Here is a 17926-nt window from a genome sequence, read left to right on the forward strand (position 1 = left end):
TTAAACCGAAGCCAAGCCCCGTGCAGAAGAGGGCCTGCGACTCTGGCTCGCCCGTCTGAAACAATACCAGAACCATTACAGCATAATAAAGATCAATGGGCCAGACTTTCTCTCTTCTCCTCCGCTCTGTTTTTCTTAGCAGACTTTCAGGTGTGCACAGCTGGGAGCTCAGATGGATGGTGACACAATTATTTGCACATGTTGAGACCGATGTTTGATTTGAGCTGTTGATCGGCGCAAAGTTTTAAGTCTCCGAGCAAGTTTTTGTTTCCAAACTTTTTCTTTTGTTATAAAGTACAACTTCCTGTGATTTATCATATCAGCAAATGGACGACGAGGACGTACATCCGAACACATGAAGAGGTTTGTTGATATTTATGTTTGTTTTGCACCTCCCTTAACATTCTTTTTTATCTCTCGTCTTTTTCATATTTCTAGAGATTCTCAAGGTAATAGCTGCTCTACTGAAGAACTGTCCTCTGTCTCCTGAGAGCATGGAGGTGCGCCGGCTCTTCCTGTCAGACATGATCAAACTGTTCAATAACAGCCGAGAGAACCGCAGGTAGGAATTCAGAAGAGGCTACATCTCGCACACACACTACCCCGCATAGTGTTTACACGCTGGAGGGATTCACACACACACACACACACACACACACACACACACACACACACACACACACACACACACACACACACACACACACACACACACACACACACACACACACACCACCTTCTCAGAGCCGTGCACGTCCTTTGGGTTTCAGGAGCCTGCTGCAGTGCTCGGTGTGGCAGGAGTGGATGATCTCCCTGTGCTTCATCAACCCGAGGAACACAGAGGAGCAGAAAATAACGGAGATGGTGTACGCCATCTTCCGCATCCTGCTTTACCACGCCATCAAATATGAGTGGGGTGGCTGGCGCGTCTGGGTGGACACCCTGTCCATCACCCACTCCAAGGTCAGCACAATCCATGCACGCTGCACACACACACACACACACACAAGTTAGACGCAGCTTTGTTTATCTTCCTCTGTGGATCTTCTTCTATCTCCTCATCTGTTTTCATTCGTTCCGTTTCTGTTTCTCTTCATTTTTGTATCACACACTCTTCATCTCTCCATTTTCTCCTTCAGACTAAACAATTCCACCGCGTCACTGTAATCGTAACCGTCCTCATCTCGATTCCGACCAATCGGACGGCCGGGTTCACTCAGAGCCATCAGCTTGTGTCACCCGTATGTTTAGTTTCCATCTGACATAATGCAATTCATCACATGAGAAATTAGGGAGCATTATCCTCAGTCTGGTGTAGCCTGGTAACTGAACCGTGCCTCTCCCTGCCCATCAGATTACGCTTATGGAAGCTCTACAGTGATTATAATGTAAAAAGCTAGTTGCTGTATAAACCTGGGGGGAATGACTCCACCGGCCTCTCCACTCTTTATTTATGTAAAGAGTATCTTTCTTTCACGTAGCACAGATAAAAATAAACTTCTGGCACTTCTTATTTCCAAAAGTGGAATTCAAAATGCTGCTTTAGAAATTAAGTGTTGATATCGTGTTACCGCGCTCTGCTCCAAAGCAGTGAAGTAATTGAGGCTGGTGTCAGATTGTGGTCGGGGGGGGGGGGTTTAAGCCTGGCAGATTGAAGGTTGAGTTAAAGAAGTGCCGGTGATATGAAACTGCTTCGCTGTGGCTCGGGCATGCTGTGAGTGCTGGCGTCCAGTAGGGGGCACAGGAAGACTGCAGGGGGGGGAGAGAATGATATGAAGCCAACAGTTAGCCCAATGTTGTGAGTGTTGTGTGTGTGTGTGTGTGTGTTGTATTTGCGTGCTGCTGAATGCTCTGAACTCCCAGCGTCTCCCCAGAACTAACTCCCCGTAGTAGCGTGAATGAAATGCCCGTTTGAATGTCTCAGGGAAACGTGTGTCCTGTCAGGGGAGGGCGGTAGTTGATGTGGGTCGAGAGCCTAACGAGAACAATTTGCTTTGAAAACGTGACGTCTGCACGCTTTGCTGTGTTTTACTGTTATTGCATCAGTGTGGATTTATTTAAAATACACATTACTTTATCCAATTTGAAATGCACTTGATCAGAAATGTAACCGGCTTTGCTCTTGGAATGTTTTTGTTGGACGTGATGTTAAAAATGTTGGTGACACACTTTTTTGCTCTGGTTTCACCTGCGTTCATAAAGCTGCAGCGTGTGGTGGTGGGAGGGGGGGGGGGGAGCAGTGTGTCTAGTAGGTGTCATGCAGAAAGTGTTTATTCTTGCCTCCACACGACAGCTTGTAATTGCCTCTTTTCCTATAATTGCACAAGATTAATGCTGATTCTTCTCGGCTCTCGTAACAACACCCAGCACTCGCCTCACAACAGAATCTTACACTTACACTGTGTGTGGATAAACCCATGCACCTTTAAGATGCGGGTATCACACACACACACACACACACACATTTAAATAATTTATTTGAATCCACCAATCATATTCATACAAAAAGGATTCAAACATTTCTCAGGGGTTGAATACAGCTTAGTGACTCATGGGTACAAGAAACATCTCCTACGCCAAACAGCAAGACTACCTATAGCAGCTGATACAGAGCAGAACTTTGCTAGTTGTGTGTACACGCGCACACACACAGTGCAGGGACCTTGCCTGCGTATCGGGTAGTAGCACCGGGTGCTAGCCACCAAGATACATGCATCTGCTATAAAAAAAGCTAAAGAAACTCAATTGCAATTTTATTGTCCCGTTTGATAGATTTCCTGCCACCTTTGTAGCACCGAAGCTGTTTGTCACTGTTGCTCTCTCCTCCCACTGCTGCAGGGCTGTGTGTGTGCGCGTGATTGTGTATGTGTGTGTGTGTGTGCCTGCGTGTGCACATGTGTGTGTCTGTGTTCGTGTGAATGTGAGTTACCAGGCACATTTTCTTTTTTTGCCCTCCTTTTCCTCCTGGGCTCTGGAAAGCCCTTCTCTGCGATCCCATTGAATATTCATCGGAAACCGTGCAAGAACAATCAGAGAAACAGGGCCTCATAAATACAACCAGCCCACTGGGAGCCTCTTGATAAGTGCATATATGCAATCACAAATACACACACACACACACTTCACCCTCATGGAGACGGCATGATTTAGTTTCCCTTGTGTCAAAAACGGTACAACTTTGGCGTGTGTAGAGATAATGAGCTGAATGCTGAATCCATGTTTTCACTCCTTTGCCAGTGGAGATTTACAGGTTACACATCTTTGTCATCAACACTAAATCTATATGCTGCATTTGTCATCAATATATTATTGCTTTTTGTATCTTATTCTGTTTTGTGAGTTGTTTAATTTGACTCCTTATTGAATGACAAAGGCCGGAAACTCATGAAAGAGCAACTGAGCAACTGGCTGTCTTTAATTACACTGCTTGCTATGTGAAGCCAAGGACGCTGTATTTAAACCATATTCTGAGATTATGATAATAAATCATAATTAACGGAAATAAAAACATTATTTTTTACCAAATAATTAGAAAGGATCTTCTGGATCAAAAATCTGGAACTAATCTCACTGGGTTCTCGAGAAACTACGAAACATGTTTGAATATCACACAGATGTTATCGATACAGAGTCCACTACCAAACGTTTTCTCCTCCTTCTGATGTTCCATCTCTAAATTGACACTTCACCTAAAATTATCACCTTATTCTCATAATATTATGACTCAAGTTGGGTTTTCCTCCTTTAAGTTGCCCTAATATTCTGTGGTAGTAAACAGAAGGACTATATTGACCCTATTGTTTTAATTTGTGTACAGTCAGACTAGTCTGTAGGTAAAATGTGTGTTTAAGTTTTACTGTGAAGTGCAGAGGAGCTTTATTTGTGTTTTTTTGATTGAGCTGGTTTAATTATCACCCCGAGATTTCTTTCCTTTTATTTTGTTTTTCATTTTGAGGTCAACTGTCACAGCAAAGAAAATCGATAAGATAATAAACAGCATCTTGGATTGTGTGTATTATCCATGTGTGTGTTAGTGTGCGTTTGTAGGTGTGCAGTACCCTTCTATGTCATTCATTATCAAGTTAGTTCATCTGCATATGCATCGCTCTGAATAGACAGATGTTCCTGCAGGTGGGCACGCTGACACGACAGCCCCCCCACCAACAACCCTCACCCCCGCCCAAGGTGCCCCTCGTCCATCTCCAGCTCACAAATCAGTCTGAGAAGCAGGAGATCTCCGAAAAGGGGAAGAGAGATCGGGGCGTGAAGGTCCCTCCGTCCTTCAGACTCCCACTGTCGGCTAACTTCATTACAGCTGTCAGACGTTCTCACCACAAAGATAAATACCAGTTGAAATGAGCCGACGGATCTTTGACAAAATATAATATACACTAAGGTATTGAAAATAAGCTGCTAATTTTCACAATTACACTTTTGGACGAATGAAGTTTCAGTGCAGCGGCTCAGCCTGACTCAGATCGTGATGGAATGCCAAACACGGGAGTTAAACAGTTTGACCGAACGGTTTCAGCCTCCGGGGGTTATTGAGATGTAACACGCAGGACTCGAGCTGTTGTTCTTGGCAGAGAGCTTCAGGTGGATGCATTGACAAGTGGACAAAGAAAGGAGAAAGTGAAGACATGGGAAAAGCCAATGCTAGATAAAAGCCATGCTGTTGAGTGGGGAGCAGTTCACGAGTGTTAGCATCTTTGTATTTGGTCTTTTATCTTGTAAATATTAAAATCGCCTCAGGAAATGTCTCATAATCTGACGACGGGTATTTCCATCATTTTCTTATTTGGCTTAAAACTATTTTTCTATACACAATCTTTGTGTTGCTTTTCCTCCTGTAGCTACGATACGAGAACCAAAAACAGTAAACACAAAATAATGCTAGTGGCTGGATCAGGCGAACAGGAGAAAACAAAGAAGAAGAAATGTTTTAAAGGATCAAGACCGGGAGGATTCTGTAAACGAGAGCAAAAACCACAGGGCCAGCACAACAGTTACAGATGCCATTGATTTTGGAGGAGGAATTGCATTTAGCTAATCGGATTAGAGCCATGCTACCCTCCCCATTTCTTCTCCCCCCTTTGTTTTGTGGTCTCTCGCTATCGATTGATCTAAACGTGGACTCCCATGCTGCCACTGTGGGGTCTCCCCAAGATCAACGCTCTGCCACCCGGACCTCACCGTGCAGGTCCTGGTGAGTCTGCTGCTTCTGGATCAGTCTGGTCAGGCTTTGGAAGGAAATGGAAGTTCTGCTTTAGTCAGATTGGTCTTGTTACTTTCACCGAGGATGTTGTGTTTTGTTCTCGGTCAAGTTTGCTTGTAATGAGCATTACACAAAAACAACAGATTTCCACGCAGCTTAGTAGAAAGATGCGTTATGGAGGAACACTTTGAATTTTAGTCTGGATCCAGATCAGAGGTCGGATCAAGGAGTTTATTTTTCACTTTCTCCATTATTGCAGTACAGGGCTTTTTCCACCATTTCGCGGATCTAGATTTTAAACATATCCCCGTAGTGAGGGGACAGATGTATACGAGTGTGTGTCATTTGTTGCAGTTTGAATGAATGGAATTTTGGCTTTAGCTTAATGCGCTTTATCAGAATCAGAATCAGAAGGTATTTATTGCCAAGTAGGTTTACAACTACCTGGAATTACAATGAACAAAAAAACACAATAAATACAACACACATGAGAAAAACAATAAAAAAAATATTTAAAATAAAAAAGATACAAAAGATATAAAAAGTACAGTAAAAAGTTAAATGCAAACAGTAGAACAGTGTCAAACTGCAATATGCAATATAATATGTAATATGTGTTAATTTATTAAAGGTCATTCTAGTTTTGGGAGGGTTATCCCAGGTATTGATTGACCACAGGAAAGTTGAGGGTTTATTACTTATATTTTAATTTTTTGTTGTGAAATACTTCAGACCCTACAAACATTCTGGGAAATGACCAAGTAGTGGTTTCCCCTCTTGAAGCGCTGCACTGTCTCTTTGTTTACCGTCATGTCCCGTTTCCAAAGCACTTCAGATCTCTTGTATGATCTGTCCGTGGCGTGCTCCGTTAATACCATGTCACCTGTCACATTAGAAAAAGCCCACCGTGTTTTTTCCACATTACCATAACATTTCCCCATATACCCCACCGAAGCCCGGCCGAGTTATGGAGTAGAATGAAATTAGATTAGATCAGCGCTGATGTCTTAGCCACCCAAGGCAGTTTCTATATACTGCAGCAAGGCTAACCACTTTTTTTTTTTCTTTTAAAAAGAACCACAGAGACATATTCTACCTCTGTCTAATGGTAACTGGATCTGTTGCGGAGCCGCGTTTAAGGCCAACATACATCATCCTAATGTACAGGCTGCATCCTGAATCTATGACGTAATGCTCTCCCAGCATAATTTCCTCTGCGCTGCACTTTGAATGCGGCCTTTTTTTTAATTGCTTAAAAAATGCTAAATGTCAAATTAAGCTCAAACTAATGGGGTAGAAGGTCTCGCCGTGTGATCACTGGGAGAGAGAGAGGGAGAGAGAGAGGGAGGAAGAGAGGAAGGAGGAGACGGGCTGCTGGTGCATTTAGAGCAGGCTGTGCACTCAGAGAACAGCTATGGATTACCAATCACTGCGCCCCACTACCGAAGATTAATGAGCACCCGTGTAGCAGGCTAATTTAGAACAATAACGCCTAATTAATTACAAATAATCAGCTTCTTTCACTCCCTTCCCTTTCTTCCACTCTCAATGACTCACTTTCTTTTTCTCCCTCCTTTGCTATTTCTTATTCTCTCTTTTCCTTCTTCCATTTGATCCCTGGCTTTCTCGTTTTCTTTGTTTCTCTCTCTCTCTCTCCTTCTGTCCAAATAGCCTCAGGTGAAAAAAGCAGCAAAGTGGGTCTAGTCCCCCCCCAACCCCCACCCGACACACACATACACACACACACACACACACACACACACACACACACACACACTCCACTTGACTCCCCCATCCCGTCTTTGACTTTCTGTCCTCCAAGCCCAGTGATTAATGCAGGGTCTTAAATTAGGCGTGGGAGGATTTGCCGATGCCGGACACGCACTCAGCGCGGCCAGCAGACACACACTAATAGTATCTACTGCTAATCTATGACTGCTAACATGGATGGGCTCTTCCTCAAATGCCACTGCCGAGCATTGTCGCTATAGACGAGCAGTCTAGTGTACCCATATCAGATGGTGAGAAGACTGAGGGAGGTTAATAGGCCGTGGGCAGCAAGGGAAAGTTTTTAATGTGGACCAGTTAGTCACCAATGTTCCCAGTGGATAGATGTGGCAACGAGCTCACAACTTAACAGTTTTAGGAAAAGAACCCACTTCCATAATTTGAACTTTGAAGAGATAATTAAATGTCTGAAAGATTATGTTGGAGAGGTTTATCGTAAAACATGTGATGGCATCAGATGGATCATTTTTGGTGAGATGTTTTTGGAAGAAACCATTAATGTAGTTTTACTTGTATGTAGTTTAACAGGAATAGGACACGTACCTTTTAACAACAAGGTTGTGTTAGTTGTCATTTCACTACAACAGGATAACAGAATGCACACCTAATTGATAATTTCAGTCTATTACAATTTTGGGCAATAAACACAAGTGCTTAGAGAGGTTAGTCACATTTTTACTAAACCTCTTGGATGAAAAAACTAATTATGATTAAAAACTCTCCTTTGTAAACATCTGTAATAGTTCATGGACTGACTTCTGGAGATGTGTCCACACAGGTTTGAATGTCCTTTCGGGTTCATGCACTTTCAGTTTTATCGTCAAATAAAGTAGTATCGATTTTTCAGGAACTGTCATGTTTACAACATATTATCTCCACCAGTGAGGGTATGTTTCCATCGTGGTTTAGAAAAAACCCCTCAAATTATACCCTTTGGATTTTGGAGTGGATCTGGATAATGGGTGGATCCCCCCCCGCCCCAACTCTCTCTCTGACATAGTGAGACAGGGCGTTAGCTTTGGCGGGACTCATGGGCTCTCCAAGGGCCTTTCCAGCTTTTTGACCTGTCACACTTTCTTAGCAATTACTTAGTTGAGTAAAATGCCATCATATACAATTGAGATGACGAGCAAAACTTTAAGAGTAATGCCTTAGTTGTAATACATTGTTAATTCATTTTTTTAGATCCATTTGATAGCTGGTATCAAGATAAGTAATGTCACACACAGTTGAACACAAACTCTTTGTGTGTTTGCAGGTGACCTTTGAACAGCACAAGGAGAACTTGTCTCGCATGTTCCGTCAGTACCAGCATCAGGAGTCTCTTGGCTCGGTCCGGACCATCTCCGGTGTCAGCCAGAGCTCTGAGAACATGGAAGGCGTTAACGGGTCGTCGGCAGAGGAGACAGCCCCCAACACCGTCATTGAGCTCAGAGTGGACGAGCTGTCCCAGAAGTCCCCTGAATCAGCATCCAGTTCCACCATCACCTCCAGCCCACAGGAGACCGCTGGTGAAAGGGGGCAAGCATCCATCACAGTGTCAAACATCCTGGCGAGGTCTGAGTCGGCTGAGGGACCTCGCAGAGACCACTCGGGTGATGGAATAGAGACAAAAGCTACCGTGACACCGACAACGGCTGCAGAGGAACAGAGCGAAGAGACCAATAAGCAGGAAGCAGCGACTGAGACGTCCCCTGACGAGGACGTGGATCATCTACAAGCATCCGTCAGTGACTCGTCTGAAACGCTGGACACAAAAGCAGCGGAAGTGACCGGAGACTCTGCTACAGCTCCTGCGTGTGATGATGCACAAACACCGACAGAGGGCGAAAAATGCGAGAGCGAACCCAAAGAAGGAGAATCGCCAAAGACCGCAACGGAAGACTCTTTAAATGAAGTGGACACGGAACCACCAGTGGTTTCAGTAGAAGAAGTTGAGACCGACCAGGCAACCCCTCAGACTGCAGCCGGTCAGGAGACCAGCAATGAGGACCAGGTCGATGTTTCATCCGTTAGCGACCAGATCCAACCCATTGTTGACGAAAGCCAACAGGAGACTTCTAATGCTTCTGCTGCTGCAGAGGAAGGGGAAGCATCGAAGAAGGAGGAAGATGCACATGCGGATGATGAAGGGAATAAAAGTGACCAGGAAGGAAAGGAGGTAACAACGGAAGAAGAGAAAGAAGAGCCGCTGAAGGTTAGTGATGAAGACAAACCTGTAGAGAGCAAAACTGAAGGGAAACCTGATTTGGAGAGTCCGACTCCTCCGGTGGAAACACCCGGACAGAATGTGACAGAACCACCCAAAGAAAAGGTTGAAGATGCACAGACTGAAACCCCAACTTCAGACCAGCTGCCCTCAGACACCACACTGCCCCCTGCAGCTCAGGAGGGTGCAGAACAGTCAGACCCTGCCTCACCTAGCCAGCCTTCAGAGACCAGCGGGGGAGAGGAAACCGCTTCCAGCGCCCTGGAGAGCAGCAGCACCCCCCCCGCCGCCGCCTCCGCCAGCCCTGACACCCAGAAGAGCTCAGACACCGTCAGCAAGACCAAAGAGATCAAGATCGCCCGACTGGACGTGTCCAATGTGGCCTTAGACACTGAGAGACTTGAACTGAAGGACACCTCCATAACAGTATGCATCTATTTGTTTGTTTATCTTTAGCTCTCACTGATTTGTGTTGTGCAGAGAAAATGTTTGCTCACATCCTCGTGTTTGAGCTAATCCTGTTTCTCTGTAGGAGACAAGCCAAGGCCAGTCGACCACAGCAACGGCATCAGCAGGAAGTTCTTCCAGTCAACCGAGGGAGGGCGGCGCCTCGGCCCCGCGCTCCACCATGTTTCGCATCCCAGAGTTCCGATGGTCCCACATGCACCAGCGCCTCCTCACCGACCTGCTGTTCTCCATCGAGACGGAGGTCCAGATGTGGAGGAGGTAGGACCATTCGCTGACTCTGACCAATGCTTAAGCAAACAATTAGTAAATTAGTAAATTAGTAAATTGATTAATTGAATTAGGATTTATTGAGTTCTTATTTCCCTCGGGGGCTAAAGCAGCTCTGAAGGTTCCATTAGGTCTGTGTTCCGAATTCATTGTTTATTGAACACACTTGAGGAGGTCGACCAATAGAAATGGTCCTTTACAGATGGAAACTGTAGGAGGTTCTTGTTTACTCGCTGTTGTCTGGTGTAAAACTATGATCCTTGTTTTATCTGTAGACAAGTTACTGTCTTGTGCAACATTTGAACTATATCCAAGATGTTATTTAAGTGTAACAAACCGTCTTTTTGATTTCTTGTGTTTCTTAGTCACTCCACGAAGACGATCCTGGACTTCGTGAACAGCAGTGAGAACGTGGTGTTTGTCCACAACAGCATACACCTCATCTCCCAGGTGGTGGACAACCTGGTGATGGCGTGCGGAGGCATCTTGCCTCTGCTCTCTGCTGCCACCTCCTCCTCTGTGAGTCTCTTAACCTTTTCTTTTCTTTTCACATCTTGTTTTTTGTGTGTGTGGCCGTAGCCGATCGTTCCAGTCACAGGAAGTTATCCATCCGCATTGACCTTTCTCAATCGCATTAGACTACAGTTAGCTGCGTCCTAACATTGTTAGATTGTTTTTGTGTCGTCTGACCTCAGTGGCTGTGCCTCTCTTACCCGATTCCTCTGCTTCTGCCACTGACCTGACCTCCCTGTCTACAGAGCAGGTTGACGTTCAGCTCTATTGTAATTCAGTTACATTCAGTTCACTGCGGCCTGTAACCAAATAAAAAACAGAATGTGAAGAATGACAACTTTACATGAAAGGATGTGTTTCTTGTAGAGCTGTTGTAAATGCTACACATCTACATTACGTCCTCAGATATACATTTTAAACAGTTTCAGATACATGACCTATATAATAAAAACCTGTGGTTAATAATTGGCTTTACTATGTATCTTTTATTTATATAAAGCAATTTTTTAGGGGATACTGACCAATCCCTTATCCCTACTTCTTTAATAACCCATCCATTCCTCTCTGTGTAATCTCTTCTACTAGCATGAGCTGGAGAACATTGAACCTTCCCAAGGCCTGACGCTGGAGGCCTCCGTCACCTTCCTGCAGCGCCTCATCAACCTCGTGGACGTGCTCATCTTCGCCAGCTCCCTCAACTTCACGGAGATCGAAGCAGAGAAGAACATGTCGTCCGGAGGTCTCCTTCGACAGTGCCTTCGCCTCGGTAGATACTCTGAGAACCGACAATTAGCTTTTTTTGCCACATGCATTCTTTCCCTTGGTTTTCCCATTTATTTTAATGATTTCCAACGTGCAGAAGCTTCAGACGCCAAGCTGTTTAGCTGCTCCCAGATTTTCCCTCTGTTTATCTTCTCCTTTTACTAAGCCCTCTGTCCTCCCCCTGTTCATCGATCCACCTCCTATCAGCCGGCGGTAGCCTCTCGTATTAGCCCCGGTCATGGCTCCCTGTAGCCTTTTTGACCCTCCCTTCTGTATTCTCCCCTTCCCCTCTGCCTTCGCCCTCTTCATCTCCCGCCGCCGCTCTCGTCCCCTCGCCTCTTTCGCTCGCGCTCGTATCAGCACTCTCTTATCTTGTTATTATAACCCCACTGCATGGCAGCACTCTAAAATGGCTGCTATCATGATGTAGTGAGTTCTCCATAATGGCCTTGGCTGTACTGTAGCGCAGCGCAGCCCGGGGCCTTTCTCAGCCGTCTGTTCCAGGCTATTAAAGTTTCCTCTGACAGCATCCAAAGCCAAGACATCGCTCCAGCTGAATAAAAGATATTGAAATTCCTACATTATTAATTTTTTTCTGTGGCGAGTATTTTCAGCAAACACACATCAACACTATATAAACACACACAGTCGCCTGGAAGTGGTGCAACACTCTGTTCTCAGATTTAAATAATTTCTCCATGCTTTGTTCCCTAAGTGTCGACGTGCATATGCAGGTGTCCGCTTTTTGCTTTTGGATCTTCATCATAGTGAAGGTAGCAAACCAAAAGGCTGTCGGAATGGAAGCATGTTCTACAGAAAGCTCTCTCTCTCTCAGATATTATCACACATGCTGCTGTCGGGGGTTCTGCAGGAAAGCGATGCCCCCGTACCTCAGTCCCCGTTTTAGAAAGCAGTCGTTATGAAATGAATATTTGATGAGGTATGCACTCCCCATCGCTGGCACCTAATCTGATTTTGGGGCGACTGTAACAAGGTTTTAGCATCTCCACCCCCCCCCCCCCTCCACCCCCCACCCCCTCCCCCCGTCCCTCTCTTTCATTTTGTACAAATGCTCGTATGCAAGAGAAGTCCTAATGGAAAACGTGAGCCCATTTCCAGGCAGAATAATTCCCTCCTTTCGTAATCTAAATGGCTCAGAGTTAACATTTGTCAGTTGTCAAGTACAGACCAGTGGGGGCTCTGGGGGGGTTGGTGGGGGGGGGGCTCCGACAGAGGAGCGGTACATTAGATCACAAACGGTGCGTGTGCCAGTTTCGAAGCCACCTGAACTTGTCGCACAACAGAAGATATGTCGTCTGCGGTGAAGGACGCTCGGTATCTTGCTGCCTACTCAGCATGTGCACACCTTAGCAGTGTCATTTGTTATGGGAGCGGCACGCTGGCTGTGATTCAGGAGCCCACTGGTGCACTATGACCTTGGGAGGAGAGGTGGAGCAGGGAAGAGTGAATGATGCTGCCAGAGTTGGCCAGAGCACTGACCTTGGTGTGGCCCCACTTTTTCTCCTTTGTTTTCGTCCCTCTTCTCCGCTGCTGCTGCTCCTCTTGTGTTTCTCTCTTGCTGGATTTTCACTTCTCATTTTTGTGTATTTGTTTTTGGAGTCATAATTGTTTTCGTACATATTTCTTCTCTGAAAGCATCTTTCTTTCTATGCTGCATCATAATATCTGCTCCTCTGCCCCTCCCCAGTGTGTGCAATGGCAGTGAGAAACTGTCTGGAGTGTCAGCAGGCCCAGTTCAAGCAAGGCTCCGAAGGCCCAGTCCGCAGCGGCTCGCAGAGCACTGGGCCCGGAGCGTCTGCCCAGGCAAGTTCTCCAGATCCTGTCATCTCTTCATTACCGTATTAATGCTCTGCACTTCCTTCGGAATGCTAAATAACACAGTAAATCCCAACGATTCACTTTCACTCTTTTCCTGATCATTCTTTGAGTTTTTTTTTCTACATTGGAAAACCTCCCTCTTTTTCCCTTTTCCTGCACTTCATCAGAAACCAGTAGGAGCTTTGTCCCTTTGTCCCGCTCCCCAACAGCAGCCGGGTGTTATTGCATTAGCTCATATCTTATTATATTACCACCGTCCGTTGCTCTTTGTTACACTAGACTTGGTTTTTGCCATTGCCCCTTTGATTTGATCCAGTGACTTCCAGTAAAGTCCATGTTGTTCTTCCCTGAACCGGGTGTTAAAGCTCATTTATAATGCAGCGGCTCTATAGAAAAGCCATTATGTTAAGGACATGATCCCAGGAGGGACAGCTTCCCTAAGCTGTGAAACCTTAACCTCCTCCCCATAGTGCACATGGATTACCAAACATCCTGATTGGTGTAGAAGCGCGTGTGTGTTTTTCCTGGACTTCAGCCGTAGATGATAACATGTGGTAATGGTTTGATGTTTCTTGGATGCATGCAGAGTCCTGTTGATGCAGTGACAGGTGGAATGTCTCCAATCAGAGATCTGGACCGGCTGCTCCAGGACATGGACATCAACCGCCTCCGGGCCGTCGTCTTCAGGGATATTGTGAGATGTCCATCCGCCACATTTTGCTCGTGTTCACATTAACAGCCGCTGAATAACACAGATGTGACGGCTTTCTGACGAAGACACACGCAGATCTTTTTAGTGTGTGTTGTTTGTTCCAGGAGGACAGTAAGCAGGCCCAGTTTCTGGCTCTGGCCGTGGTGTACTTCATCTCGGTCCTCATGGTGTCCAAGTACCGGGACATCCTGGAGCCGCACAATGATAGGAAACATCCCCAGAGATCCCAGTCTGCCAGGAGCACAGGTATAAACCAGCCCCAGGGGAAAATGCTTCTTTTGTAATATTTATATAAAAAGAAAAGAATACTGAGCGCTGTGAAGCCGCGGCTCTGAATGTTTTGCTTTAACATCGCAACACCCTCTCACATGTTTCTTAATGTTATAGTATGAAAGAAACGATACAACTTTAAGATATACAAAATATTACAAAAAATGTGTTTCAGTATTACATAATTACTTTATTGTTTTTGCCTTTGAATTGTTTTCCAACTCTTTGTGTCTCTCGTAAATTTGCTTTATTTCTCACATGGTTATTTGTGTCTTCTCAGACGGCGTCTCTGGTGGACTGGAGGTAGAGAATGGCGTCTCCCTCCGGCGGTACGACTCCGGCATCGGCGACGACCACACCTCGACCGCGGCGAGCGAGGCCGACCTGTCGTCCTCCGGCATGACCCACGGCCCCGACGCCATCTCCGAGGCCTTGTCCACGCTGTCGTCCGAGGTCCGACCCGCTCCGCCCTCGGATTCGAAGGGCAAGAATGTGAAGGACATCCTGCGCAGCCTCGTGAGCGCCCCGTCCGACGACATCATGGTGGACCCGAGTCTGCTGCCACCGTCGTTTCTGGGGAGTGTGAGCGATTTGGCCAGAAAGTCCTCACTGCAGACCCACTCCTTTGATAGGTACGAGCTCAGGGCCAGACATGGCTTGACACACACACAGACAGAAAGACACACACACGCAGAAAGACACACATTGGATCTTATTCTCAGATTCTCTCCCTCTTCCTCTCTCATTGCATCTTTCTTAAACTTTCCTCACTCGTCATCCTCAAGCAAAGAGCCTAACAGAGAACCTGTCTGTAGAAAACCAGGAGCCATGTCTGAGCTGGAGAGAGGAAGCTGCTCCTTTCCACCGGGTCACTGATATTAAAACGACTTTCTTTCTCATCTCCTCTGCTGCTCGTCTCCTCCGGTCTGACATTCGAAAGGGTATCCCCCCCGCCCCTTTTTCTTTAAACGCTATACATTTGCATTACCCCTGGAGGTGTTGGGGGGGGGGGGGGGGGGGGGGGGGGGGTGGTGAACAGTCAGGAGCGAGGCTTCAAAAGCCGAGCGGGGTACCGAAGCCGCAGACGGGCCCAGGTGAGAGAGGATGGTCATCGGTCTGGTTTGCATTTGGAACGTTGATTCTGAGGCAGACATTCACAAACGGCGGAGGGGGGGGGGGGGGGACGACGATGGTAAAGAGCTAGAGGGGGAGAGAGATGTCTCCATGGGGGTGATGTCAAGTCAAGGTTCTCATGTATTTGAGAAACATTTCTCTGTTTCTCTCTCTCTCTCACACACACACACACACACACACAGAGTCGGTCTGCCTCTCCCCCCCCCCAACTGTGGGAATTCCACGGCATCTCTGTGATCGCGTGTCTTTATCTGAGGAATGCTTTGTCAGGTCTCAGAGCGCTCCTCATATCAGGGGGATTAGACTGGCTCCTGTCCGCTGAGCACACTCAGTAGGAAGAGAGGACGTCAGGAGAGCTGGAGAACATAGACTAACAGCTTGCTCGCTGCCTATGGGAGCCCTCTCATGAAAGGTATACAGCCCAGGCCCACCGAGCCAACTTAACCCCGGCTGCCTCTTTAAAGGAGATGAAAGCTACTCCCACGATGCTCACACATGAACACCTCGTAGTGTGGCAGCTCCATCAATATCTTCAATATTAATTCAAGGATGAGGTTGGCAATATTTTTTGTCGCTGAAAAAAATAGAAATCAGATGTGTTTTTAAAAAGGTCTCCGATGGGGGTGAAATTTAATGATCTGAATTTTAAGCATTAGAAAGTCTTAAATTAGTTATGTATCAGACTAGGTCTTAAATGCTGTAAGATAGGTCTTAATTATATTTTGTATTTAATGCTTGTGTTGTAGTTCTTTGTCAATGAGAGTTATTAGCACGCTGAAAAAAAAGTACAACTGATAACTACTACTGATAACTACAAACCCCCCCCGGTCAGAATTGACCGCAGTACACTCGGCTCGGCTGTGGCTGTGGAAACCTGCTGTAGTTTTGTGAGATAACAAAGTGATTCAAGAGTGATTCTCTTCTAGGTCACTTCAACTTATCTTCACCTTGTGTGTAAGTAATTCTGGGACTCTGATGTGATTCTTATTGTACTTTACATAGATCTTCACTTCCATTCATTCAAAAGTCTTAACTTTATCATGTAGAAACTTTGGGATAGTTCTCGGGTCTAGTTCCTGATTAACTGGCTTTGGCTGCAGAGGCAATATTTTATTTTCAGACTTTTCATTGGATATGTTGACGATATGAAACTAGAATGACACTCAGTAGAATGCATACCTCCGCTAAGGCCCAACAGTCCCCTTATGAAACCACATCTCAATTCACCAGCTCCAGATTTGTATTTGGACTTGAATCAAATTGCAGACACTCGTAAATAAGAGTCTCCTAAAGATGCCAGGTATTTCATCGAGATCCATGAATTATTCTCTAAGAAATCGAACTAAAATGTGTAAATAAACTCCCTATTTCATGATGTTAAAGAAAGCCAAAACAATTTCTGGTTCCTCCCCTTGATCTGGATCCACACCAGAAATTGAATGGATTTATTTCTGACCCACACCACTGCCTTTCACCGAGTTCCCTGGTAATCTGGTCCAGTTGTTTTTGCAGAATCCTGCCTACTAACCAACAGACAAACTAAACTATAACAAAGCCTCCTTGGCAGAGATGAATCCCATCATTACCCTTTAATCCAGGCATTTTTAATCATAGTCTACATCTATAAAATGAATATCAAATTTCCCATCTTCAATAGCTTCTTTTTTCTGACCCAAAACCCCCAAATTATTGGGACGTATTCTGATTAACCTACCGTCCATATCATTCACGGGCCCTAAGCCTATATTTATTTTCTTATCTCCTCAGTTTACAACTCTTTATCAGCCCGCTGTCTCTGGTCCTTGCCCCTGACCAACCCACCGCGCATCTAGCTGCGGCCTAACAGTGTTTATTATCTTGTCGTGATGACCCTATCTCTGACAGCATCTGCTACTCACCAGGAAGTCTCCCAGTGATACCAGTGCAAGTCAGAGCCGACATTCTGCACTGACACCTCCTGTCAAAACATGGCAACTTTCCGTTCAACCCGGATTAAATTTACGAGACCGATGCATGAAAAACGCCACCCCCCCCCCACTAGATAAAAACTGGGGGGGCGGGTCAGAGGGTGTAGTAGTATCCCTTCTGATTTATTTACTAGTGGAGACCTGCTGGATCTCTCCCATCCATTTCTCAGCCATGCCCCTGTTATGACAGCCAGTCTGCAAATATTTGCTGACACTGACCAGAACTAAACAGTGTCATTGTACAAGTCGGTGATTTAGACTTCACGGTTCGGCAGAATATGCGAGTGTTAGACGCTGGGATATACACGCTGTAGTTGTTTGCATTCCTGGCAGCAGACGCTGCATGCGTGTGAGAGCCGATGCACGGATGAGCCGTGCGGATGCTGGAGTGCTGTTAATGTACCGCTGAGGACAAGAGAAAGCATGTCGGACACAAACAGACTTCAACAGTGGAGAGCTCCCTCTCTTTCATTAATTTCAGTCAGCAGTGTGAGATGAAGAATTCAGCCCAGAGGACACGAATAGAGATTCACTCTGTTTCACCTGCTGTGATTCTATATCTAACTGCTCAGCTGTTCTGTGACTTTATGTCCTTGCATGTAAAAATAATCAGTTATTTGTACCTGTCATTTAGATTAATGTTGCATGTAGACCATTGATTGTTTAAAAGAAAACTGGACTGGAAATGAAACCATTAAACCAGAATAGCACTCAGTAGAATGCACGTCTTTGTCAACACCCAAAAGTTTGCTTAATCAAGCTGCACAAAATCATTGATTTCA

The 17926-nt window shown here is 45.6% G+C and overlaps 1 protein-coding gene across 1 annotated transcript in view; it reads left to right on the forward strand.

Annotated features, from left to right (window-relative positions):
* The window catches only part of lrba (LPS responsive beige-like anchor protein), a 175977-nt gene that overhangs the window by 35924 nt on the left and 122127 nt on the right, over positions 1–17926 (forward strand). The window contains exons 20-29 of the mRNA XM_053417628.1: positions 439–562; positions 771–963; positions 8262–9638; positions 9745–9938; positions 10313–10466; positions 11046–11226; positions 12931–13046; positions 13648–13755; positions 13878–14019; positions 14324–14675. Coding sequence (XP_053273603.1) covers positions 439–562; positions 771–963; positions 8262–9638; positions 9745–9938; positions 10313–10466; positions 11046–11226; positions 12931–13046; positions 13648–13755; positions 13878–14019; positions 14324–14675 — 2941 coding nt within the window. The remainder of the gene's footprint in view (positions 1–438; positions 563–770; positions 964–8261; positions 9639–9744; positions 9939–10312; positions 10467–11045; positions 11227–12930; positions 13047–13647; positions 13756–13877; positions 14020–14323; positions 14676–17926) is intronic.

This window comes from Pleuronectes platessa, chromosome 3 (assembly GCF_947347685.1).
Source record: "Pleuronectes platessa chromosome 3, fPlePla1.1, whole genome shotgun sequence".
NCBI classification, from domain to species: Eukaryota; Metazoa; Chordata; class Actinopteri; order Pleuronectiformes; family Pleuronectidae; genus Pleuronectes; species Pleuronectes platessa.